General features: G+C 43.6%; 1 protein-coding gene across 1 annotated transcript in view; it reads left to right on the top strand.

Moving 5' to 3' along the window:
• The window catches only part of LOC137525468 (E3 ubiquitin-protein ligase TRIM58-like), a 115,509-nt gene that overhangs the window by 22,831 nt on the left and 67,799 nt on the right, over nt 1-24,879 (top strand). Inside the window, exon 2 of the mRNA XM_068246568.1 lies at nt 23,007-23,108. Coding sequence (XP_068102669.1) covers nt 23,007-23,108 — 102 coding nt within the window. The remainder of the gene's footprint in view (nt 1-23,006; nt 23,109-24,879) is intronic.

The raw sequence follows: 24,879 nt of genomic DNA, 5'->3' as shown, positions 1-24,879 counted from the left end.
CTATATTTCATGAAATTAAGCAGGTTTTAATACATTGAAACATTACATTTCTAACATTGGCCGCTGCGCTGCGGCCACTTCGCACATTGGCCGGCCAGAACGCGAAGTGGCCACACTTCGGGTTCTAGCCGTAACATATATACTGAATAGAATCCCAACAAAAAGCACCACTCTGAATAAATCTGAATAAACTTTATTGGAAAAAGCTACACACAATATAAACAAATTAAAATCACTAAAAAGTTGCCCGTAGATGACCGCAATAGGGGCTCAAGCTAATGCAAATAACAGTAGTTTGAAAAAAAGAGCATGAGTGCCGATAAAAAAATATTGCAACAGAGGCTTCTTTCGGAAGCAGGAGTCACCCATGAACAGGGCCGAGCCGAGGCAGAGGGGCTCAAGCCTCAGGGCGCAGTGTAGGAGGAGTCACACAACTCACTCAGCTATCATTTCCCTATTGTGTTTGAAGCAAAGAGAAAAAGGGGATACATGGCAGTGACTGCAAGCCAGATCACTAGAGATTAAGGTGTTGGGGCCCTGGGACGCCTCTTAGTCTAGTAGCAATCAGTGTGTGATGGCTGGAGTGGGAGGGATAGAGGGGTGCACTTTGGTATCTCAACCTTGGGTGCTGAAGACCTTGTCCCAGCTCTGGCCAGCCCACGAAGTCGCCTGCAATGTGCCCCAGGTGTTGGAGCTCGGTAATCCTCTGTACTCCTTCTCTCCCTCTTCATCCTGTAAGCTATTGTAATCTTAAAGGGGTGATGTGTTTTTAAAAGGATACCTGAAGAGAAAGGGATATGATGGTCGCCACATTTATTTCCTTTTAAACAATGCAGATTGCCTGGCTGTCCTGCTGATCCTGTGCCTCTAATACTTTTAGCCATAGCCATTTTACTGAAGTTTTAATGGCTTTGCCACATGCTTGTTTCAGGTGTGTGGTCCAGATACTATTGATGCATGAAAGATCAGCAGGATGCCAGGCAACTGGTATAGTTTAAAAGGCAATAAACATGGCAGCCTCCATATTCTTTTCAAATTGCCCTCTGGTAGTACAAACTCTGAAAACCCATCAATGCACAGAAACCTCCGCATTAAAGCCCACATCCTCATTTTACTTTGCGCTGGGGCTAAATCCAACAGTTGAAATGTCCACCTTCCTCCTTTACCACCATGGGGTGGAGCTTGTCTGTAGCATTTGGGCTCAGGCAGTGCCAGGTGGACACAGCAAGAGCTCTGGCCAACCTACCTCTGAATCGGAGCCACACAGATATCACTAAAATGGCACTATGTCCATCAGAGCAATATATTCCCACCAAACAGGGCCGGGCCAAAGCAGAAGTGACTCAGGCGAGAGAGGCTCCAGCCTCAGGGCGCAGTGTAGGAGGGGGCGCATAACGCACTCAGCTATCATTCACCTATTGTGTTTGAAGCAGAGAGAAATAAGAAAAGGGGATACATGGCAGTGACTACAAGCCAGATAACTAGAGATTAAGGTGTTAGGGGGGCCCTGGGGTGCCTCTTAGTCTAATAGCAATCAGTGTGTGACGGCTGGGGTGGGAGGGATGGAGGGGCACACTTTGGCATCTCAGCCTTGGGTGCTGGAGGACCTTGTCCTGGCTCTGCCACCAAAACTCAATTTTGAGATTGGGTCGGGGTCGTCCTTTAAATGAGCCAGCCGATAGCTGATCTGTAATTGTCGGTGATGGTGTGCAGTTGGGAGGTAAAGTGTGGGTGTCAGGAGGTGCTTGCAGCACAAAACTCAGAGGAGCATGCAGAAGAAGGTGCTCAACCAACTTCCTGAGATCTTCGCACTCACAGTGACACACTTGTCACCACAAGGCTCCTGCACAACATCTGACACCCAGGACAAGGAGCAGCTCTGCACAGCAGGTAACAGATATCCAACTGTTATTTTATATAGGCGACTTCTCATATCGATAATCAGATTCTAAGAATGTGCTTTTTTGATCTACTCGGTTTTTGCGCAGATATAGTTTATTTTTTGGCCTGGAAGATTTCCCCATCATACTCGGGCCTGGTACCTCACTACAGCCGTAATTCGCTTTCATCAATAAGGGGGCATTTCAACATTTAAAGGGCACATCCACTCTTGTACTCTATTCTGACGGAGTTCTTCTTCAAGCCAAGGGTAGAAAAATTATCAAGCTTGTCAGTAATCTTCAGGACCTATTTTGTTGCATGATGTTTGCTGCTTGGGCATTTTTGATAATCCCAGCGTGGTCGGTAATGTTTTAATTTCCCCGTGTGCCTTGGAATAGTTACAGGAATGTTTAGAAGACCCGGTAACGGTAACGTTTTGTGTAAAAGACTGTGGATCCCGCCAGAACTAGTGAAAGTGTAACAAGACAAACGGACACACAAGGATTAGGTGGGCTATAAATCTGGAGTACATACAGGTAGTCCCCAGTCAATGACCAAGATGGGGATTGTAGGTTTGTTCTTAGCCTGAATCTGTCTATAAGTCGGAACACTGTGTCATCTCTGACCCCTGTACCTCATCTATGCCTCCCTGTGCCTCCAATGTCCCCTCTCTGTGTCACCTCTGTTCCCCCGTGCCTCTAGTGTCCCCCTCCGTGCCACCTATGTTGCCCTGTGCTTTTAGTGTCCCCCTCTGTGCCACCTCTGCCCCCATGTGCCCTCAGTGTAATGCAGCAAAATGTAATTTTACTGGTTGATTTTTTTGAAATGAAACAAAACTACAAGGTTTTATTTGAAATAAAAAAGATCCCACTTGTTCACACAGAATTTAACTTGACATTTTTGGGCCGTTCGCATCGTCGGGTCATTCCTAAGTTAAGTGTTTGTAAGTCGGGGACTACGTGTATTGTGGCAGCGCTGCATCAGCTTGTCGCCGGGTGGTATTGCTAATTGAATAACATCAGTAAATTAAATTAAATTACCAATATTTTACTAAGCAACACCCAACACTCATTTTAACCTCCACTACGATTGCCTACCCACCACCACCACCACCTATCACCTAACCCTACCTGCCCACCCCCTTAGATGCATACCCATGGCCACCTAATGTCTAACACTAACTAATCCCCCTGTAAGTGCCTAACTTTAAAACCCCCCCATAAGTGCCTATCACTAACCTAGAAATTCAGTGCCTGAATGACTGATAGTTGTAACTGATCATCTACGTTCAACAACTGCCATTAAAGGGAACCTGAACTGAGCAAAATTACTTAAAATAAACACATGATGTACCTGTAAATGAATATTACATACTTACCTCACAATCAGTTCCTCTCAGAAGCTCATCGTTTTCTTCTAACAATGATTCCTTCCAGTTCTGAAATGATTTTGTCAGAACTGAAATATATCGGTTGCTGTCAGTTATAACTGTAAAAAATACTGATGAGCAAGGTAATGTCCATGTTTCCCTATGGCTCAAGTGGGCCATCAAGGGATATTACAGCTTACCAGTGTGCTGACCAGGAAGCTGTTATGGGGTAATGGCCATTTTCAAAATGGAGGATGGAGAATTCCATTGATCTCAGTGGACAAACACACAGGGGAGGAGAAAGAGATTGATGAGTAGACTACACTGGAGGTGAGTATGATGTGTGTATGTTTACTTTGACTTTTAATTTTCAGTTCAGGTTTGCTTTAAGTACTATGTGCTAGCCAATTGGCTACTAGCCACATCCAGTGCCCAACCAACCACCTGGGCACACGATTACCAAACAGTCACACGGGTGTCTACTAGACATCTACCGATTGTGGTGCCTAATTGACCTGATCCGATAAATCTATGGCTGAATTTTAAACGTTAATAAGCAATATATTCATTATAAGTGTGGCGATGCACATTCATAGCGTTGGGGGCTTTTAATTAAAAATACGTAATCTAACAGATCGGAGGTTCTTGACTGGCATTTTTTTTTAACCCCATTTCCATTTTATATCTACATATTAATAAAGGATGATTTGATTTTTTTTTTTTTTTACTATGAAAATTACGGTTTGCTTGCCTACCCTAACTAATTAATTAAAGAGAACCTGAACTGAAAATAAAAAGTCAAAATAACCATACACAGGTCATACTACCTCCTGTGTAGTCTACTCCTCAATCTCTTTCTCCTCTCCTGTGTCCCATTTGTCCACTGTTATCAATGGAATTCTCCGTCCTTTTTGAAAATAGCCATTACCCCATAACAGCTTCCTGGTCAGCACACTGATAAACTGTTATATCGCCCACTTGAGCTATAGGGAAACATGGACATTACCTTGCACATTCAGTTGTAACCGACAGCTGCTGATATATTACTGACAGCAACTGGTATATTTCAGTTCTGACAAAATATTGTCAGAACTGGAAGGGATCACTGTAAGAAGAAAATGGTGAGCTTCTGAGAGGAACTGACGGTGAGGTTAGTATGTAATATTCATTTGCAGCTACGTCATGTGTTTATTTTAAATAATTTTACTCAGTTCAGGTTCCCTTTAAGCAACGGTCTGCAACTTTATCCATTTAAATGGGATTTTGGAGTGTAAGTGGTCAGTAACCATTCTTCAAAAAACTAAAAAAATTCACAAACCAATGATTTGTATTGAGGTTTAAAACAATCCACGGCCAGTGGCGTAGCTAAGGAGTTGTGGGCCCCGATGCAAGTTTTACAATGGGGCCCCCCAAGCACTCTATATATAGCAATTGATACAGCGCACCAAAACCTGCCAATGGCAACTACAGTGTCAGAAGGGCAAGAAGGGTATGGGGAACAGTTTGTTAATGATTACCACTATTCAAAGTATCTATAGAAGGGATTTTTACAAGCACAGGACCAATAGAGAGCTTATGCTATAGTTGAGGGAGGGCCCTTCGGGGCCCCTCTGGCCCAAGGGCCCCGATGCGGTCGCTACCTCTGCAACCCCTATTGCTACGCCCCACCCTGATTTCTGTTGAGGCCTCTGGAGTTCTCCAGTTTCAAAGCGGTAAACATGCTACAAACGTATCGCAGAAAATGGATGAAAACAGAGGCGAGAGAAAAGAGAAAATACACCAAAAGCAGTTTTAAAGGGGAGGTAGTGGCGGACTTACCTACTAACAGATAGCAGGAATGGTATGAAGAAAACACAAACTTTATTGAAGTGCACTCTGCAACGTGTTTTGCAGAGGAGCTCATAATCTAATCCTACCAAAGTCATAATGTAATGTCCTACCATATTATTATTATGTATTTATATAGCACTGACATCTTCTGCAGCACATTACAGAGTACATAGTCATGTCACTGACTGCCCTCAGAGGAGCTCACACTCTAATCCTACCATAGTCACAGTCTAATGTCCTACCATATTATTATGTATTTATATAGCACTGCCATCCTCTGCAGCACATTACAGGGTACATAGTCATGTCACTGACTGTCCTCAGAGGAGCTCACACTCAAATCCCTACCATAGTCATAGCGTAATGTCCTACCATATTATTATTATGTATTTATATAGCACTGACATACTCTGCAGCACTGTACAGAGTACATAGTCATGTCACTGACTGCCCTCAGGGGAGCTCACAATCTAATCCTACCATAGTCATAGTCTAATGTCCTACCATATTATTATTATGTATTTATATAGCACTGACATCGTACATAGTCATGTCACTGACTGTCTTTAGAGGAGCTCACAATCTAATCCTACCATAGTCATAGTCTAATGTCCTACCATATTATTATTATGTATTTATATAGCACTGACATCGTACATAGTCATGTCACTGACTGTCCTCAGAGGAGCTCACAATCTAATCCTACCATAGTCATAGTCTAATGTCCTACCATATTATTATTATGTATTTATATAGCACTGCCATCCCCTGCAGCACATTACAGAGTACATAGCAGGGGCATAACTAGGCCCCACCGGGCCCCCCTGCAGAAATTCAGAGTGGACCCCCCCTGGGGCCCGCTTGGGGCTGTTTTGGGGGGCTGGAGGAATCGCAGCATGAGGGGAAAGCCGTGGCCACAGTCGGTGGGGAGGGGGGACGTTCCCCCCCCCCCTCACCTCGGGGCTCTCCGCTGCCCACGGACACTTATTTAAGCTGGAGGGGAGCGCAGAGGGGAGAGCCCCGAGCTGAGGGGGGGGAACGACCCCGCCGACTGTGGCCACGGCTTTCCCCTCATGCTGCGACCCCTCCAGCCCCCCAAAACGGCCCCGAGCGGGCCCCAGGGGGGACCCGGGCCCCCCGCGGGAGCAGGGGCTGCAGGCCCTATTGTTACATTTCATGATTAGATCGTGATTGGGTGGAAATGACATTCCTGGGCCAATCAGAGGCCTCCAGCCAGGCCCTAGCAACCAGTCATAGGAGCTGAGGCTCTGCCCTCCCCTCCTGTATATAAAGTGGGGGCCATTTCCTTGCTAGACTCTGTGGCACTGAGAGGATCATCTCTAGGCCATATCTTCATAAGCAAGAGCATTTTCAGTCCTTACTTTGCCCTTATACTGTATCTGATACTTGTATTCAGCTAGCTAGCCAGTGAGTGATTACTTAAAGGGTCACTATGGTGAAAAATTGTAAAATTTTAAATATGTGCAAACATAGACACATAAGAAGTATGTTTTTTCCAGAGTAAAATGAGCCATAAATGACTTTTCTCCTATGCTGCTGTCACTTACAGTAGGTAGTAGAAATCTGACAGAAGCAACAGGTTTTGGACTAGTCCATCTCTTCATGGGGGATTCTCAGCAAAGCTTTTATTATTTATAAAGATATTCCCTAAAAAGGATTTAAACAATGATGCTGGCCAGGGTGCTCAGCTGTAGGGGGTGTAGCAGAGAGGCGTCTATCAGCAGCACAGCCTGGGCCGAGTCAGCCAACGCCGGTGGCAACCATTTTCAGCACCTTGGGTTGCCGTGTGGTCATTCAGGAGAGTTACTCACAGGCATTGATGGAAATGATGACGGAGGTGCAGCCCATCATGACTTTATTCTAGACCTCCGCTGTGAGCAGCACTCCCAGCAGCAGCAGCAGCACACGTCTCCTCCTGCTGTGGTGTCATGGTCTTTCTGTGCTGCCGCACTGACCACTTTAGTCCTCATCCTGCTGCTGCTGAGTTTTACCACCAGGGGCCATGGATGAATGTAATTTTTTGGGCAGCATTATCATGATGTGGTACCACCAGTAAGGTGCCATGGTCGTTCTGTGCTGCCGCACTGACCACTAAGTACTTCTCCTGCTGCCGCTGATGTTCTATTTCACTACTTAAAGTGGATCTGAGATAATACTCATTGCATAATTGTGTTCCTTTCATATAGTATATAGGGCATTCCGCAAGCCAAATACTTTTTTTGTTTTGTTTTAATACTCCAATTCCTTATAAACTAAACAAGCCTCGCCCACAGCTGTGCACAGTGCCTTGGCACTGTAGCAAGGGCTTATGGGAGCTCACTCTGGGCAGGAGGAGGAGGAGGTTACTAGCCAGAGATTTCAGAGGCAGAGGGGAGGAGGAAAGGGGACTGAATTTAAACACAGGCAAGCTGATAGCATCTCCAGCCCTCAGCCTGTGACAGTGTGACAAACAGAACATGGCTGCCTGCATTGTATCACAGGAATAAATAATCATAAAATGTTGAAGCTGTTTGCAGCTAGATATGCTGTGTAAACTATCTAAACTTTAGATAAGGTATATAGACAAGTTACTTGTTATAGTTAGTTTTTCATCTCGGATCCGCTTTAAGTCTGCGTTCCCACTGCCAGCAGCCGCAGACAACTCTGCTGCCATGTCATTGCTAACGCTGCAAGAAGAATTTTTTTTTTTTTACAAAAACGCCGCTGGGTGTTTTTGTGACGTCGGCCACTCATCCTCCTCCAGTGGTACCACCACCAGGAGCCATTGGGCCTCACCTTCAACTCTGCGATTGCTTAAAGTTTATTTCCCTCTTTAAAACCAATTATTACCAATTAATAGCCACATTTAAAGTGTTGATTTAACTTTAAAATCCATTTTCTCAGAAAGTAAAAGTTCTTTTTGGAATTTGTTTGTTGTTTAAGTTGTAGCCCCTTATCATCTTTATAATACATGCAATTTGGGGGATTGTAGCATGTATGGGGGACCTTGCTATTAGCTAAAATGATTTTCTGTGATCACGGCCGTGAATTTTCGTGATTGCCTCATTCACGGGAATTATCCGGGTCGAATTTGTGAGTCCATTTCAAATCCGGAATTTAATCACGGAATTTCCGGATTTTTTTTCAAACATGGCTTAATAGTCAGTGATTGGGGGGTATCGAGCATCACTGCCTACCATAGTCATAATCCCATGCCCTACCATATTATCATTATTATACATTTATATAGCACTGACATCTTCTGCAGCACTTTACAGAGTACATATTCATGTCACTGACTGTGCTCAGAAAAGCTCACATCCTAATCTCTACTATAGTCTAATGTCCTCCTATATTATTATTACTATGTATTTATATAGCACTGGCATCTTCTTCAGCACCTTACAAAGTACATAGTTCACAGAAGAGCTCACAATCTAATGCCTAAAATAGTCAGTCTAATGTCCTTCCCATGGCCAGATTTATCGAAAGGCATTGTAGGCATGTGTCTACAGGCGCCTTCATAACACATACAGATAATTTGGTGTCAGTATCACGTATGGTAGCTTTGCAATCAACAACGTAAAACGGCCACATAAATGTCAGTGACATGCAAAAAAAGCTACATTTTGAATCCGTCTCCACTCGGGTGATCCCAGATACTCGAGGTGTGGTCACTCTTTTGAAAACAATTATGGGTACCAGCTAGAAGCTGTGTAGCTGGGTATCAATGCCCATCCAAATGGGGGTTAGGGAATATGATAAGGGGAAAAAAAGGCACCCAGGATGAATAAAACTGGGTTAAACATGCATAAAATTGAAAGAATAAGAGGTGGCTCACCCCTAAGGATGACACTAGGTAAAAGGTTTATTAGACAATGGTGACGTGTTTCGCGGACTCTTGTCCACTTCCTCAGGCCAATAATCACGCCAAACGCAATAACTGAGCTGAACTCTGAGCACCGTGGCACAATTATTAGCCTGAGAAAGTGGGCAAGAGCATACAAAATGTGTAGGCATTGTTTAATAAACATGTTTACCTATTGTCATCCTCAAAGGTAAGCCACCTCTTACTCTTTCAATTTTATGTGTTTTTAACCTAGTTTTATTCATCATGGGAGCCTCTTTCCCCTTTACCGCAATCTGTGTTGGGTTCAGATTCCTATATTTATAAAAGAGGAGGTCAGCTGAAATGACAACCGATGGCGATGAGTGGATCACCAGTTCCAGAAGTGATGGTATTGATATGGCAGGTCTAAGGAGAAAGCATCTGGAAAAGTGTTAGAAAGTATTGGATAATGCACGTGTAGGTCCCAGATTTATTCTCACCTGCACTGCTATTTTAGCAAATACACACTGGCATTTGGTTTTCTTGCTGAGACAGGTACTTACCTTATATACTCGAATATAAGTCTAATTTTTCAGCTCACAAAAATGTGCAGAAAAGTGACCCCCTCAGCTTATATGTGAGTCAGTGGAGCAGAATGGTTGGTGGAGCATAAGGATTGGGCACTAGTGATCCTGCTCTTGTCAGCAGAGTGCACTGCTCAAGACTACCGGTGTCCCCTGGCTTGTGGAGCAGAGTGTGCAAGCAACGTGTCAGTGGTGCAATGATCGGGGATTCTTCCTGTGGTGGCAATCGCTATGTCTCATATCTATGACGCCATCTAGTGGCATCTTGAGACACAGCTGTATCAACCTAAGGACACATCTAGCTATGGGGAAGAGGCCTGACTTGTACTGGGGGCATATCTGGCTACTATGGAGGGGGCTATACTGTGGAGGGGGCTAAACTGGGGAGGGGGCTTATTCGCAAGTCAATCACTTTTTCTTGGTTTCTGAGGGAAAAGTTGGTACCTTGGTTTATACACGAGTCGGCTTATATGCGGGTATATACGATAAACATGATATAAAGGCCGACTTGATCAATGAGTCCTGCTCTGGGAACCTGTATGTGGTAGACTGAACAAAATATATTTGGATTTTGTAATGGAAACGATTGTTGTTTATTTCTGTAGCTATGTTTGGGACAAATGACAAGCATTAGGTCTGCACCCAGCAGGAAGGAAACTCATCTATAAGTGTATACATTTATCTATGTAGTGCAGGGCTGGATTTACCATAAGGCACTGTAGGCATGTGCCTACAGGCGTCTGATGATGGAAAGGCGACTCATTCTGCTCCTCGAGCACCTCCCTCTCTCCCTCCCTATGCAGAGTCCTGAGCTGAGTGTAAATGAGAGGTTACTCACCCTGCTCTCTGCATTCCACTCACCAGATCTCCCTTCAGTCGGAGGCAACTTAAAGAGAAACTCTGACCAAGAATTGAACTTTATCCCAATCAGTAGCTGATACCCCCTTTCCAATGAGAAATCTATTCCTTTTCACAAACAGACCATCAGGGGGCGCTGTATGGCTGATATTGTGGTGAAACCCCTCCCACAAAGATATTCTGAGTACGTACTCTTGGCAGTTTCCTGTCTGTGAACCCTGTTGCATTGTGGGAAATAGCTGTTTACAGCTGTTTCCAACTGCCAAAACAGCAAGCAGCAGCTACATCACTTGCCAGGAGTAAAAATGTCACCATGTGATAAATGTCAGAATATAAATCAGGGATTTAAAATATTTTACAATGAGCAAACACTGACTAAATCATTTATACATAATTATTGTAAAAATTAAGCACTTTTTTATTACATTATTTTCACTGGAGTTCCTCTTTAATATTGAGGATAGCTCTGGCTACCTAATACTAAAGGGAAGGTTCAGGGACTGTTAAAAAAAATTACAAATCCGCATCTGAGCCTGCGCAGTAAAGCCCGGAGGACGTCCGATGACGTCAGCGCGCCGCCGTGAGGCGCATTTTGGAACACGGAAGGAGCCCGACCTGGCCGCTGGCCTGGTCAGGTCGGGTCGGCCACCAGAGACCACCGGGAGCCTGCGGAGCGGCGCCGAGGGCACCTCCTGCCTGCCACGGGCTGGAGGAAGCCCCAGGTAAGTGGATGCAGATTTTTTTTTTTTTAACAGTCCCTGAACCTTCCCTTTAAGAGGTACCTGTAGCTACCTATGATGGGCAAAGGAAGTAAGGAAGAAGTGACAGCTGGGACAGCCAGCACAATTGCGGGGCAGTTTGGTGGGGGTTGTAGGGTCATGGAGGGTGAAGGTGCCAGGACATCTGAGCCTACAGGCTCCTGTGATGTAAATCACAGGAGTCTGATGTAATGGCAAGGCAATTGCAATGTCTTTGTTTGTTTTGTAACTTGCTGTACAGTTGGGGGCTATGCACATATGACCTGGGCACACGTGTGTAGTGCAGGCAGGCAAACTGCATCTGTTATGCTTCATGTTCCTGTGTGAGCTCCTCACAGTCTCTGGGAGGAAACTAGTCACTCTTATCCCCGCCTCACCCTCACAGGAGACGCTTGTGGTTCAGAGAGCAGGCAGGAGAACGAGAGCACAAGTGACAGCACAGACGCCATGTGACTAAACCGCCTCCCTCTAACATACCGGTCCAGGTGCAGGTCAGAGAGCTTCTTCAGTCCTGTTTATTTAATGTGTTTTACATTTCATATGCTTAACCATTTACCGCCATCCTAACGTATTAAAACGTCATGCTTACCTCTATTAACAGCAACATGACGTTTTAATACGTCGCGCATTCCCGCCGCTGCTACCGCCGTGTGTCCGCCGCTACCGCCGCCATTACCGTCGGGATCCCGTGCTGGGCGATTGGGGAAGAGGACTGAACAGTCCTCTACCCAATCGCAGTGCCTGGAGTGAATGGACGTGACCGCGAACAGCGGCTACGTCCATTCACATAAACAGGAAATGTAACAGTTTAATAAAGTGTGCAAAAAAAAAAAAAAAAAAAGTGAACACGTCCTATGAGTGTTCACCAGCGCCATCTTGTGGCCAAAAAGTATATTACACTTACAAAATACATACATTTTCAAGTATATACACATCATTAATAAAATTACACTTCCAACCCTCCCCCCCAAAAAAAACACTTGTAAAAAAAAAAATCAGCTTAAAAAAAATAAATAAATAGTTGCCTTAGGGACTCAGCTTTTTTTATTCTATATTTTATGGGGGAAAATTAATTTTAATTTATTACATAGGGGCTTGTAGTTATGGCCAGAACAAACAGAAAAATAACCACTTATATTTCAAAATAATATACTGTCGCCATACATTGTGGTAGGGACATAATCTAAACGGTTTAATTATCGGGACCACTGGGCAAATAAAACGTGTTTGTTTTATCCACAGGAGAATGTTTAATTTTAAAACTATAAAGGCTGAACACTGAGAAATAATGATTTTTTTCTTTTTTTTTCTGTTTTTCTCATTAAAATGCATTTAGAATAAAAAAATTCTTAGCAAAATGTACTATCCACAGAAAGCCTAATTGGTGGCGAAAAAAACGAGGTATAGATCATTTTCTTGTGATAAGTAGTAATAAAGTTATTAGGGAATAAAAGGGAGGAGCGCTGACAACTGAAAATTGCTCTGGTCCGTTAGGATAAAAACCCTTGGGGGTGAACTGGTTAATAGGGATGAGACAGTGAAATACGTGAACTGAATTTTACAGTGCATCTGGCTAATTTCAGCCAGCAAAAAGTTTGCAATTTTGCTGCCAAAAATTGACTTTTTCCCATTTGGAATAAAAGCTATGGAACTGATTTTTGCTTTTTGATTGCAAACCCCCATACATGATATCCTCAACAAACTTGGTATGTGTACCATCATGGCTATCCCAGGAAACAGGTCACAAAAATGTTTTGTTTTTGAAAAAAAAAAAAAAACAACAACAATTTTTAGGGGAAAACACATTTTTAAACCAGTGCAGTGTCATACTGAAGCGGATTTTGGCTCATTGTGAAGTCCTGTATATGGTGTTGTTACTATATTTGCTATGTATGTCAGGGTCGATAGTGGGGGTGTAACAATCTTACCTTCTCATGGCGGGTCCCGCAACCTCTCTCGCAGCGTCTCCAGCGGGACTCGCTTGTGTGGAGGGTCTTCCCCGCCGTCATCCTCGAACGGCATCCTCGGCGTTTCTTCAGTGGTGAGTCGGCGCGCGCGTGCGCAGTTTGGCCAGGCGCACACGCGCGAGTCAGAGTACAGAGTTTACAGGCTTAGGAGGCGTGTCTGAAGGTAGACTCGTCCTCCTGAGGGCTGAGCTATCTCATCCTGTGAGGTATATTAGGCAGAGCGAGTCATTCACTCGCTGGCCTTGATACTAATCAAAACGCTGGTTATTGGTCTATCTAGCTAGCTATATTGACCTACATTCATATATTGTGTAGACGCACAATATATGTACTCTAGTCAGTCTTGTATTTTGTGGTGATTTATCTTGTAAACTATTTGTAGTATTCTAGTAATTTGAAGTAACATCTATTGTATATTTATCTGTGTACCGAGCTTTTGCCTGCCTCTTGACCTCGCTCTTGTCTCATCCTTCTGTACCTCTGCCATCTGATACACGTGTTCGACTTGGCCTGTCCCTGACTTCGTTATTACCTGATGCTTACAATACGACTGACATCTGACTTATGTGTATGACCCTGCCTGTTTATTGACCACGATATTGCCTAGTGACTCTGTACCTCGAAACCTCTGACTTGTGTACGACTACGGCCTGGACCTGACTAATCTTACTCACCACTGCAGTGTATTGTACTAGCTATGCTACCTGTTCACGCACCAGCGTGATAGGGGCCATGGCAAAATAAAAAAGATTAAAAAAAAGACCTTGTGACTTTTTAGAAAATGAATTTTAAGATTGTTTAGGGAAAAATTGCACTTTAAACCCAGTGCAATGTTGGATTGCAGCAGCTTCAGTCTAATTTGTTTCCCCATAATTTAATCTGTAAAAGATTGTATTTCCTAAACCAATAGGTGAGGGGGTTTTAAAATGAAAATGCTGTGCACACTGCCTTACTTGTACACAAGTCTCCCCAACTGTTTTTGGCATTTTCACATTAAATGACAACTAAAGTTAGAGGGATATGGAGGCTGCCATATTTATTTCCTTTTAAGCATTACCAGTTACCTGGCTATCCTGGTAATCCTCTGCCTCTAATACCTTTAGCCATAGACCCTGAACCAGCATGCAGCAGATCAGGTGTTTCTGACATTATTGTCAGATGACAAAATTATCTGCATGCTTGTTTCTGGTGTTCTTCAGACACTACTGCAGCCAAATAGATCAGCAGGGCTGCCAGGACACTGGCATTGTTTAACAGGAAATAAATATTGGCAGTTTTGGTGTAGCTATTTTTCGCATGCCACAAGCATTCTGAATTCGTCTGTATTTGTCCGCAATTTATAAAAATGCATAAAAATACATTTCCAAAAGAAAAAGCTTCAATAGAGGACAGCAAAACCAATAAAAACTGAAATTGTAAAGGGTTTCAAATATATATATTTTTTTTTTGCAAAAATGTTCAAATTAATTTTGTTAAAAAGTACAAGGTCTTTAAAAAAAAAAAAAAAATTAGACTTGTTCCCACTAGCGATGAGCATAAATTTCACATAATCGTAATTTTGCATCGTAATTTGCAATTAAGATGAGAATTTGTAATGCAAAATTTCAAGTAAAATCGTAATAATCAGGAAACGTAATTTCAAATAATTACAGCATAATTTTGTACCGACTTTGGTGGTTAATAGAAAAGCTTCCATAAACGTTTCAAAAAGACCATGTAGTTTTTAAGAAAATTGATTTAAAAAATACAAAGGAAAAACGGATTTAAAGCGAATTTTCTTGAATTTAAAAACCCTTTTTCCTTGGCATTTTTAAAATCGATTTTTGAAAAAAACTAGGGGGTCTTTTTCAAGAATTAGTATGTTTTTATTTTTGCCTTTTTCTACTCTTCTCCTTAACATACGTAGCAATTTTGGTGATGATAGCAAGTATGGGGGCTGTGCTATTAACCACTAAAGTCAGCACAAAATTACATGAAAATTACGAATGGATTACAAAAATTCAGTTGAATGTCCAAATCGTAATCACGGATGGCCATAATTGTGTAAATATAGGCACAATTTTGCTTAACTGTAATTAGCAGATTACGGTCATCACGAGTTGCTAGTCACAAAGATCAGTGCCACGGATCTATTCTGGGGTGACCCAAATGTCCCCCAGGGAGAGTCCAGAACATCTTCTCTTCTGCGCTTCTCCCCCTAGTGTTTTTTTTTTTTGTATTAATAGAGAGGGGGGGGCTTCATCCAACTTTTTGCTGGACAAGCCTACTTAGGGCCTGATTCACAAAGCGGTGATAACTCAGTTATCACGCCTAAAAGACTTTAGGCGTGATAACCTTTGCACCACCTAGTTATCACCGATTTGTGCTGCTCTTCGCGCGAAGCTCCCGTGCGCAAAGTTTTGCGCGCGCAACTGTGCACGCGCGCAAAGTCCCTATAGGGCTTAATGGACGCTGCGCACGAAGCGGGGGCGCTGCGCGCGTGCGCGGTTGCGCGCGGAAAATTCGCGCGAGTTTCTTCTTATCATGCCTAAACTGAGTTTAGGCGTGATAAAGGGCTTTTCACTCGCGTGCAAACACTTTGCACCGCTTTGTGAATCAGGCCCTTAGACTACTTTTAAAGAGAAACCATAACCAAGAATTGAACTTTATCCAAATCAGTAGCTGATCCCCCATTTCCCACGAGAAATCTTTACTTTTTCTCAAACGGATGATCAGGGGGCTCTTTATATAAAAAGAGAGAGAACCGTCACTCACCCACCAAATTAAGTATATAAGAAGCTGCAAACCTCCACACCAGGACAGAGGCGCGTATCGTGACCATAAGACTGCACTGGTAAGTCCAAAATTTTGCTATTTTTTTAAGGACCTTCCATTAATCACTTTACTTCTATGTTTTTCATCCCCCCCCCCCCCCCCTACTGTTTCCACACCCCATACCTTTGGTTGACACTACTGACATACATAATTTCGTCCCACCAATGTACACTAATTTTCCTCACCAACTTCCATCCACCACTACCAAATCCACCCACCATATTCAGCACCCTAGCAGGCTTTTCCCAGCCTAGCAACTTCCCCCCTCCCCCCGGTATATTTTTTATGACCCCCTCCCCTCCTTTTTATGCTCCCTTACCAATGACTTCAATAACAACTCCCAAACATGATGCTCATTAGTCTGAGGTCACTGTATTTGTCTCTGTCTTTCAGTGTGTACTCCTGTTAATTATTGCCTGAGGAAGCGGGAATGTACCCGTGAAACGCGTTGCGAATATTGCCTGGAGTGTACAAATAAATCTACTTTGTTTTTTGAATACACAGCTTGTTGTGTCTGCTTACAGGAGGTAAGTCCACCAACTGCCTCCAAAGCATTTTTTATCTTTTTAACAATTGATTTTATCCTTTTGGCACCTCTGTTATCCATTACACTAGGGGGCTCTATATGGCTGATATTGTGGTTAAACCCCTCCCACAAATTATGTCAGTGCCTCACAACACTGAGGTACTGACATCACACTGTGGGAGCCTTGTTGCAGAGTCCTCCAGCAGCACAGAGTATATCAGGAGACGAGGGGTAGATAGAGGAAGAAGCAGAGTCCTCCAGCAGCACAGAGTATATCAGGAGAGTAGGGGTAGATAGAGGGAGTAGCAGAGTCCTCCAGCAGCGCAGAGTATATCAGGAGAGGAGAGGTAGATAGAGGAAGGAGCCGAGTCCTCCAGAAGCACAGAGTATATCAGGAGAGGTAGATAGAGGGAGGAGCAGAGTCCTCCAGCAGCACAGAGTATATCAGGAGAGGGGAGTTAGATAGAGGGAGGAGCAGAGTCCTCCAGCAGCACAGAGTATATCAGGAGAGGAGAGATAGAGGAAGGAGCAGAGTCCTCCAGCAGCACAGAGTATATCAGGAGAGGAGAGTTAGAGGAAGGAGCCGAGTCCTCCAGCATCACAGAGTATATCAGGAGAGGTAGATAGAGGGAGGAGCAGAGTCCTCCAGCAGCACAGAGTATATCAGGAGAGGGGAGGTAGAGGAAGGAGCAGAGTCCTCCAGCAGCACAGAGTATATCAGGAGAGGAGGGTTAGGCATAGGGAGGAGCAGAGTCCTCCAGCAGCACAGAGTGTATCAGGAGAGGAGAGTTAGAGGAGGGAGCAGAGTCCCCCAGCAGCACAGAGTACATCAGGAGAGGAGAGATTGGCACTGTAAGGAGCAGTGTCACTTAGCAGCCGGACCCAGAAAGCATATGTATGAGACATAGGTTGCTGGTCGGAAGGGGAGGTGCAGGTTAGGTACATTATCACTCTGCACTGACAACACTTTCGGAGTCCCTGGTCCTGCGGTGATGGTTGCAGCTGCAGAGATCTGGTGCAGAGCTCTGGGGGTAAGGAGGAAGAGAGGGCTGCGTGTGGTGGAGGTGTGGAGGAGGTATGGGGGAGGGAAGTGTTACATATTCATGGGGGATGTGTATAACGAAAGTAACAGGTTACCGAAACTAAAACAACTATGACTTTTGCTGAATCATATCCAAACTACAAGCAGCATGCAGATGTCTATGAAGGTTGCGTAGCAGACACTTGAGTTATTCTTTATCACCAGGAATTTTGTATTGTGCCTGGCAGAATCTGAAAAGCCTTTTACTTCAACTTTTTAGAAGCCTTCATTTTCTTTTTTAATTTTTGTTTTAGGACGTAGACTCTACGTCCCCCAGTAAAACCCATTGTTCGCTGTCACAGGTGCGCGCATGCATGTTCCGTGCGCGCTCCCGCGTGTGCACATAATCATGCACACTCACTTGTGCGCATGCACAGTCCTCTGTTAGGCCTGGAAACCACTAGAAGTAAATTACTAAGCCGTTACTAAGCAGCTGTGATTTGAACAGCTCTTGCTAATGTAAAGCTCTCAACAAGAGCTTTTTCAAATCACCGGCTGTTAGAAAAGGCTGCTAATGGGTTTGAGCCTTTAAAGGGGAACTTCAGCCTAAACAAACATACTGTCATTAAGTTACATTAGTTATGTTAATTAGAATAGATAGGTAATATAATTTTTTACCCACCCTGTTTTAAAAGAACAGGCAAATGTTTGTGATTCATGGGGGCTGCCATCTTTGTCATGGGGGCAGCCATCTTTTTGGTTGATAAGGAGGTGACAAGGAGCAGGAGACACAGTTCCAACTGTCCTGTGTCCTGATTACCCCTCCCAGCTGCACACACTAGGCTTCAAATGTCAAATTCAAAATGTAAAAAGAAAAAAAAAATTCCACCAAAACAGCAGAAGGAGAACAACAACATCAGAAACCCCATCATGCTTTGCAGTGCATCAGGGGAAAAAAAGCCTGGGCAGTTTTCTTCTGTGCAGCTAAAAATGAGGCTTGAATAAGAGAAACAAAGTTCTGATGCTGTTTTTTTTCCCGCTTGCTTAATCCCCAGTTAAGTTTAACCCCAGCCCAGCGTAGTAACCCCTTGTTAACCCCTGCAATACCTATACTGGTTTATATACTACAGGGACATAACTAGATATCACTAGCTCCCCCCCCCCCCCTGCCTCCTTCCCCTCCTCGCTTTCTGCACAGGTAAACTGAGAACTAATGTTATAAAATTGGCCTGTGCACACTTGCATGTGTTTTCCCCATGAGGATAAAAACAGACAGCAGTGAAGCAAATGTTTTCTATCAATTACATTAGCTTCTGTTATAAAACATGCTTTTTTTACACATACAGACACACATGGTGTGCAGAAAACGCATACAGAAAAGACAGACGAGTGTGCTCCCAGCCTCAGCTTATTACACTCACTCTGTCCATGGAGCAGAACTGGCTCTGCAGACTTCTCCAGCATCACCACAGTACTCAGCACTTGGGGAGGGGTAGTGAGGTTGGGGGCTGGGCAGCGCCTGCTGCACACTGAATAGGACGGTCTACAAACTTTGTCTACGAAACTTTGAATGAATGCTTATCAGTGGCCGAGCAGATGCAGTCATAAGAACAATTGTGCAGAGTGCAGAAAGCTTTTTTCTCTCCATGCCCTTAGTTGTCAGTCTCTCAGGACTTCTCCCCCCATGGGGCCACCTGCGGTTTCTGTGCCCCCCTGAGGCTGCATCCCTTGCAGGGTCCATTGTTTATTGTTATGCCCCAGATATACTGTTTAAATACTTTTAATGACTGCCATCTGCAGCGATCAGATTCTATCGCTAGGGTAAAAGCTTGGGGCCCCAATGCTCTATAGATGTATTGCTCTGCAGTTGCCTAGCGATACATCTGTACAGCACTAGGGCCCCTGAACTGTCTCCCTAGTGAATGCATCTGGGATACCTGCCCAGCTAGTAATAAATATGGCATGTGAGGTATCATTTTAACTCTCCTTTCCTGTAGATCAGGTGTATTTGTGACTACGCTTGTTATGGGTGTGGAGATCATGATGACCTCACTTTTTCATGATACTGAGGGAAAAGGGGGGGGGGGGGGGAAGGGGGGAGGCGCCCAAAGATAGGTAATGTGATGAAACGAAAAATAATAATAAGGTGGAGAGAGGTGTCTTTACCACTCCAGATGGAAGAATCTAAACCACAGGGTTAATGTAAAAAGATTAAAATATTTATTCAGCACAAGTATAAGGACAACGGGTTTCACGGGTCTCAGCCCGCTTCTTCAGGTCAATACAAGTGCCTTTAACCACTTCCCTACCCTGGTCATTTTCACAGTTCAGATCAGCTCTGATTACTTTGGCAATAACTTTATAAATAATTATCACAACTAAATGATTGAATGTTGTTTTATTCAGGGGAAATTAGGCTTTTTGTGGCTATTTGTTTTTATTAGTAGCAGAAGGGTATTGTACCGTGTTAGCCATCAGTAAAAGCAAGAAGTTTTAAATCAGGATGATACCATTTATTGGCTAACTACAAATGAATAGGAATGAACAAGCTTTCGGCCTAACAGGATGTAAACCTGACGAAGGCTGCAAGGCCGAAAGCTTGTTCATTCCTATTCATTTGTAGTTAGCCAATAAATGGTATCATCCTGATTTAAAACTTCTTGTTTTTATTAATGACCTTGTCAGGATCTCTCCTGTGGCATGTTCTTTTGCTTGCAGTGGAGCTGCAACTGGGCAGTTCTGACTTGTCTGCTTGCATTCGGTTGCGCATTCGCAGTGAGTCTTATTGTCATTTGCAATCACTCTGCAGTTCAGAGCAGTTCAGGATGCTGTTGGGATTCCTCCTATGGTTTGCTGCAGTCAGATAGCCCTGGATTTCCTGCGTGCATGTTGTTGCATAGGACTGCATACATTTGTTATGATAGTCTTTCAGCTAGCAAATGGTAATCAAGCCAGCTCAGGATTGAATGATTACCATTCAGCTGTGTGGAAATTTGCATACCTGCATCCATTGGCTGATGCCGGCATAAAAGTCTGCCTCCCATTTCAGACTCTGCCCGACATAGCGGTCAGTACGCTGGTCTGCTGTGCACTTTGTCACTCTGTATTAGATCTGTTATTGTAGTTCAATGTGACCTTATTATTTGTGCTTTAGCTAGTTCTTGATAAATATATATGCAGACTTGCTAATATATATTTTTCCATTAGTTGAGCCGTTTGTTATTTTTCTGTATTATTGTTTATTGCCTTGTTTCCATGCCTGATGGACGTTCGCTGCATCCGCGGTGGGTCAGTGAAGTCCACTATCCTGATAACTTGGATTCTGCCGTCACCACGTTGGTGACTGGTAGTATTCCTGCTACTCTAGTTTCTGGGAACATAACTATAGGCTGTGGTTGCTATTAGTTACGTTCTTTCCTGTAGTCTTGCCTGTGTGGATGCTTGCTGGTGACTGTTAACCTGCTTGCTCTGCTTCTGTGGACATGACTGTGAGCTGCGGTTGCTACTAGTTACGCTCCACTCTATAGTCCTGTCTTGTACCTGTCTGAATGCTTGCTATCGCTAGGGCAGCGCTTAGTCTTGCAAGAGTCAGTCTGTCTGTTCGTTCTTTGTCTGGTTACTCAGACCATGCGCAGCGCAACATCGCACTGCGCTGCCATTGTGTCTTATTTGTAGCGACATCGGAAGCCCAGAGCTGCAGTTGCTCTGGGCAACCTGTGTAGCCGCTTCCATTATTCAGCTACTAGCCTTGTTGCTCTGGGTGGTCAGAAAGTATAACCCCCGGGCATTACAGACCTGATTTTCTCTGTATTTTAAAAGGAAAATATGGAAAAAAGTGAAAAAATGCACAATTTATCTCCTTTTTACATTATAGCTTTAATGTAAATAGCTTCTAATGTACATTAAACGCACACATTTTATTTGTCTATACCTCCTGTTTATTTACACAGTTCATTTGTTTTGTTACATCTGTCTGCTCCTGGAATGTTTGTTTTACACTTGTTTACACATTAATCCTGCCATTGAATTCCCTGGGAGGAGGAGAGGGGTTTGCTGTAGTTCCTTTGCAACTGTGTAGCATTGTTATCAGCTCAGAGGAAAACAATGTTATCTGGGATTTTGTAGGGAGGGGAGTGCAGAGACTTATTTTCACGTCATGGGGTAGGAAGTTGTTAAAATATGGTAAAACACATGGATGCCAGAAATCACTTTTTCATAATGCTAGTCTTCGAGAGTCCTCAAGGGGAGGAATAGGAAGGAGTGGGAACATTGGGGTGCCCCATCAGAATTTTGTTGGGGCCTCTTGGTTTGCAGTTATGCTCCAGGATGCTATGGAAAGACACCCAGAAGCAGGGCCGGAGCTACCATAGGAAAAAATAGGCAATTGCCCCTGGGCCCCAGAGCCTGTAGGGGCCCCCAGGTTGTCCCTCCTCATCTTAACTGTTGCTCCCCAGGGACTCTGCAGAGTCTGTTAAGTTGGGAGGTGATTGGGGGAGAGTCAGCAGCCAGCTCAGGGGCCCAGGATGGAAATTTGGCTGCAACAAAGGGCCTCTAATGACGCTTTTTGGTTCGGGGGTGTCTGTTGGGGGGCCCCCAGGCTAATTTTGCCCTGGGGCCCAATTGTTACTTGAACCGGCCCTGCCCAGAAGGACTCACACTGCTGACACAGAACAATACGAAAGCCAGATAAGAGTTTGCTAAAAACATACCTTTGAAAGCCACAGTCCTTCTGGAACAATGCTCTTTGGGCTGATAAATGATGTGATGCTGAAAATCTGTATTTTTGTCTCACCTGTTTATAAAAAAACATAAATAAAAAGAGAAGAACATGATTGATCACTTCAGTAAAACGTTTAGGAGGTTCACTGATGTTTTGGGCTTTGTTTTGCTGCTACAGGAACTGGTAGTCTTTACTGTTTGTATGGAATTAACAAATCCGAAGACTACCAAAGAATACTGGGGTGCCAAAAAGATGGGTCTCATCCAAAAATCACGGGTTTTTACAGCAGGATAAAGACTACAAAAAAAAGTATGCTTTCGGTCACAGCCATGGCCGGAATAATGCTTTTTTGGCCCCCTGGGCTACATTTTTTGCAACCCCCCTTTCATGTGCAGCATTGCCCTTCTCATTCTATGTGCAGCCCCCTCTTCCATGTCTAACCTTCATGTACAGCAGCCTCCCTCAGTTATATACAGGTCTCTTGGGCATCAGCTCCCTATTTCCATATGTTGCTCCTTATTTGCAACCTCTGTATTCCATTTGCAGCCTCTTCTTCCATATTCCGCAATCTCTCCTCCATGTCAAGACGCCCCTTGGCCAGCTGCCGCCCAAAGCCCGGGCCTTGGTGACCTCACCAGAAATCCGGCATTGCCTAAAGCAGATGCAACAGCTGTTAGTTGGGTGTCTCTCCCTAGATGGCATTATTTGAGTGAAGAACAGGAGAACCATGATCATGTGACCAGATAATCGATCAGTATAGGTACTGCTAAGAAAAGGGGAGGGGCTGAGGTATAATAGGACAAAGATTATTTTTTTCTTAATATTTACATTGTTCTATTTATTTTTCAGGCTTCATGATGGACTCTCTCAGTGCAGTCTGGGCTGGGGCATGTGTCCTTCCTCTCGTCCTCATCACTGCTTTTTGTTTGGGCTGCAGGAGGAAGATACCTGGTACGTGCTCCTGTGTAATGTTTATTTGTGTATCATCATGCCTTATAGGGCAGCTGAAGTGAGAGGGACATGGTTCTGCCAATGCCATATGTATTCCCTTTTGTACAATGCACATTACCTGGCTGTCCCGCTGATCTTCTGCCTCTAATACTTTAAAGTGGTCTGAAAGTCAGCATTTCTTTTTTAGCAGAACATCACTGAAATGGTTAAAGCGGTTTAAAACTCTGACAAAATATTTAACAAAATGTGTTTTCCTACTTTTTATAACCCATACAATTATCATATTTGCTTTTGTGCACAAGTATTATTATTCATTTAGAAATTATAACTTCCCAAAGTTCAGTTTATTTACTTTGAAAGCTGCTGGTGCATTTTATTCATAACTGTTATAATTCTGTTTTAAATGCTGCCATCAGTGATTTCTGACCTGTGTTTCACTTCAGGACTCATTAGCATAAGTTTCTGCACAGCTAGAGAATGTTTACTTAATTGTATCAAGTAAAGAATGTAATGTATACAGAAGATAAGCTAATCAGCAGTTCAGATGCAGGCAGCCCCTGCAGGAGAAAAAGTCAGCCCTGTGATGTAACCCTTTAAATGCTGTTTTACTAAAAAAAAAAAAAAAAAAAAACATTGTGTTAGTATATTATATGCTGTAAATAATCTTTTAGAGCAAAGAAGAAATACTGGGTTATATTCCACTTTAAACACAGCACTTTGTCCTGCTATTTAGCTTCACATCCGCATTCAAACTGGAGATAACAGTATCATTGTTTAGATTCCAATGTTGATACATGTGTGTAAACACAGTGTAACAAGTGAAAAGGAGCTCTCTGTGAAGCTCTCTCTGCTTCAAGCACACAAACAGCTCAGAACAGCTCATTAGAAGATGTTAACATATAATAAAAAGCAGTTTGAATAAAATGCAAAGGCAGATTTTAGGGCAAGAAAAACTACACTTTGGAAACGTGTAATTTGTAGACAGACAATATTATGTGTGCACAAAAGCAAATATGATAACTGTATGAGTAATAAAAAGTAGGAAAACACATTTTTTATTGAATGTTATGTCAGAGTTTCAGACCACTTTAAGCCGTAGACCCTGAACAAGCATGCAGGTCAGATGTTTGACTGAAGTTTTACTGGATTTACCACATGCTTGTTTCAGGTGAGTGATTCAGATACTACTGATGCATGAAAGATCAGCAGGATGCCAGGCAACTGGTATTGTTTAAAGTGGACCTGGACATTTGCACAGGACAGAAGGAAAACAGCGAGAAATGCACATGTATGTATTTAGAGAGTTTAGCCTGTCTGATTCCCCCTCATCTGCGACTAATTACAAGTGTAATTTGATCTTTCAGCTGTGTCAGCTGGCTGCCTCGGCAAATCAGCTAATTTGAAAGCACAGGATGTCAACCCTATGTCTGCTTCCATGAAAACAGGAAGTAGACACGCTGCAGATGTATTGCAGGATTTGTATCAGGTGTAGCGTAGAAATGTTTTTTCTTTAAAGCGAGTCTGAAGCGATTAAAAAAAACAAAAAACAAGCAAAAAAACAGCTACTCACCTAAGGAGAGGGAAGGCTCTGGGTCCTATAGAGGCTTCCCGTTCCTCCTATAGTGCCCGCATTCCAGCGCTCTAACCCGCGTCAACAGTCTATGACACAGACTGCTCACTTCCCCGCTGTGGGAGGCTTCAGCAATCTTCGAGAGCCGAGAGATCCATACTGTGCATGCGCGAGTGCGCGAGAATGCGTGCTTGTGCATGT

The sequence above is a fragment of the Hyperolius riggenbachi genome, chromosome 7 (assembly GCF_040937935.1).
Source record: "Hyperolius riggenbachi isolate aHypRig1 chromosome 7, aHypRig1.pri, whole genome shotgun sequence".
In the NCBI taxonomy this organism is placed as follows: domain Eukaryota; kingdom Metazoa; phylum Chordata; class Amphibia; order Anura; family Hyperoliidae; genus Hyperolius; species Hyperolius riggenbachi.
The sequence above is the reverse complement of the archived record's forward strand: the minus strand, read 5'-3'. Positions and strand labels throughout refer to the sequence as shown.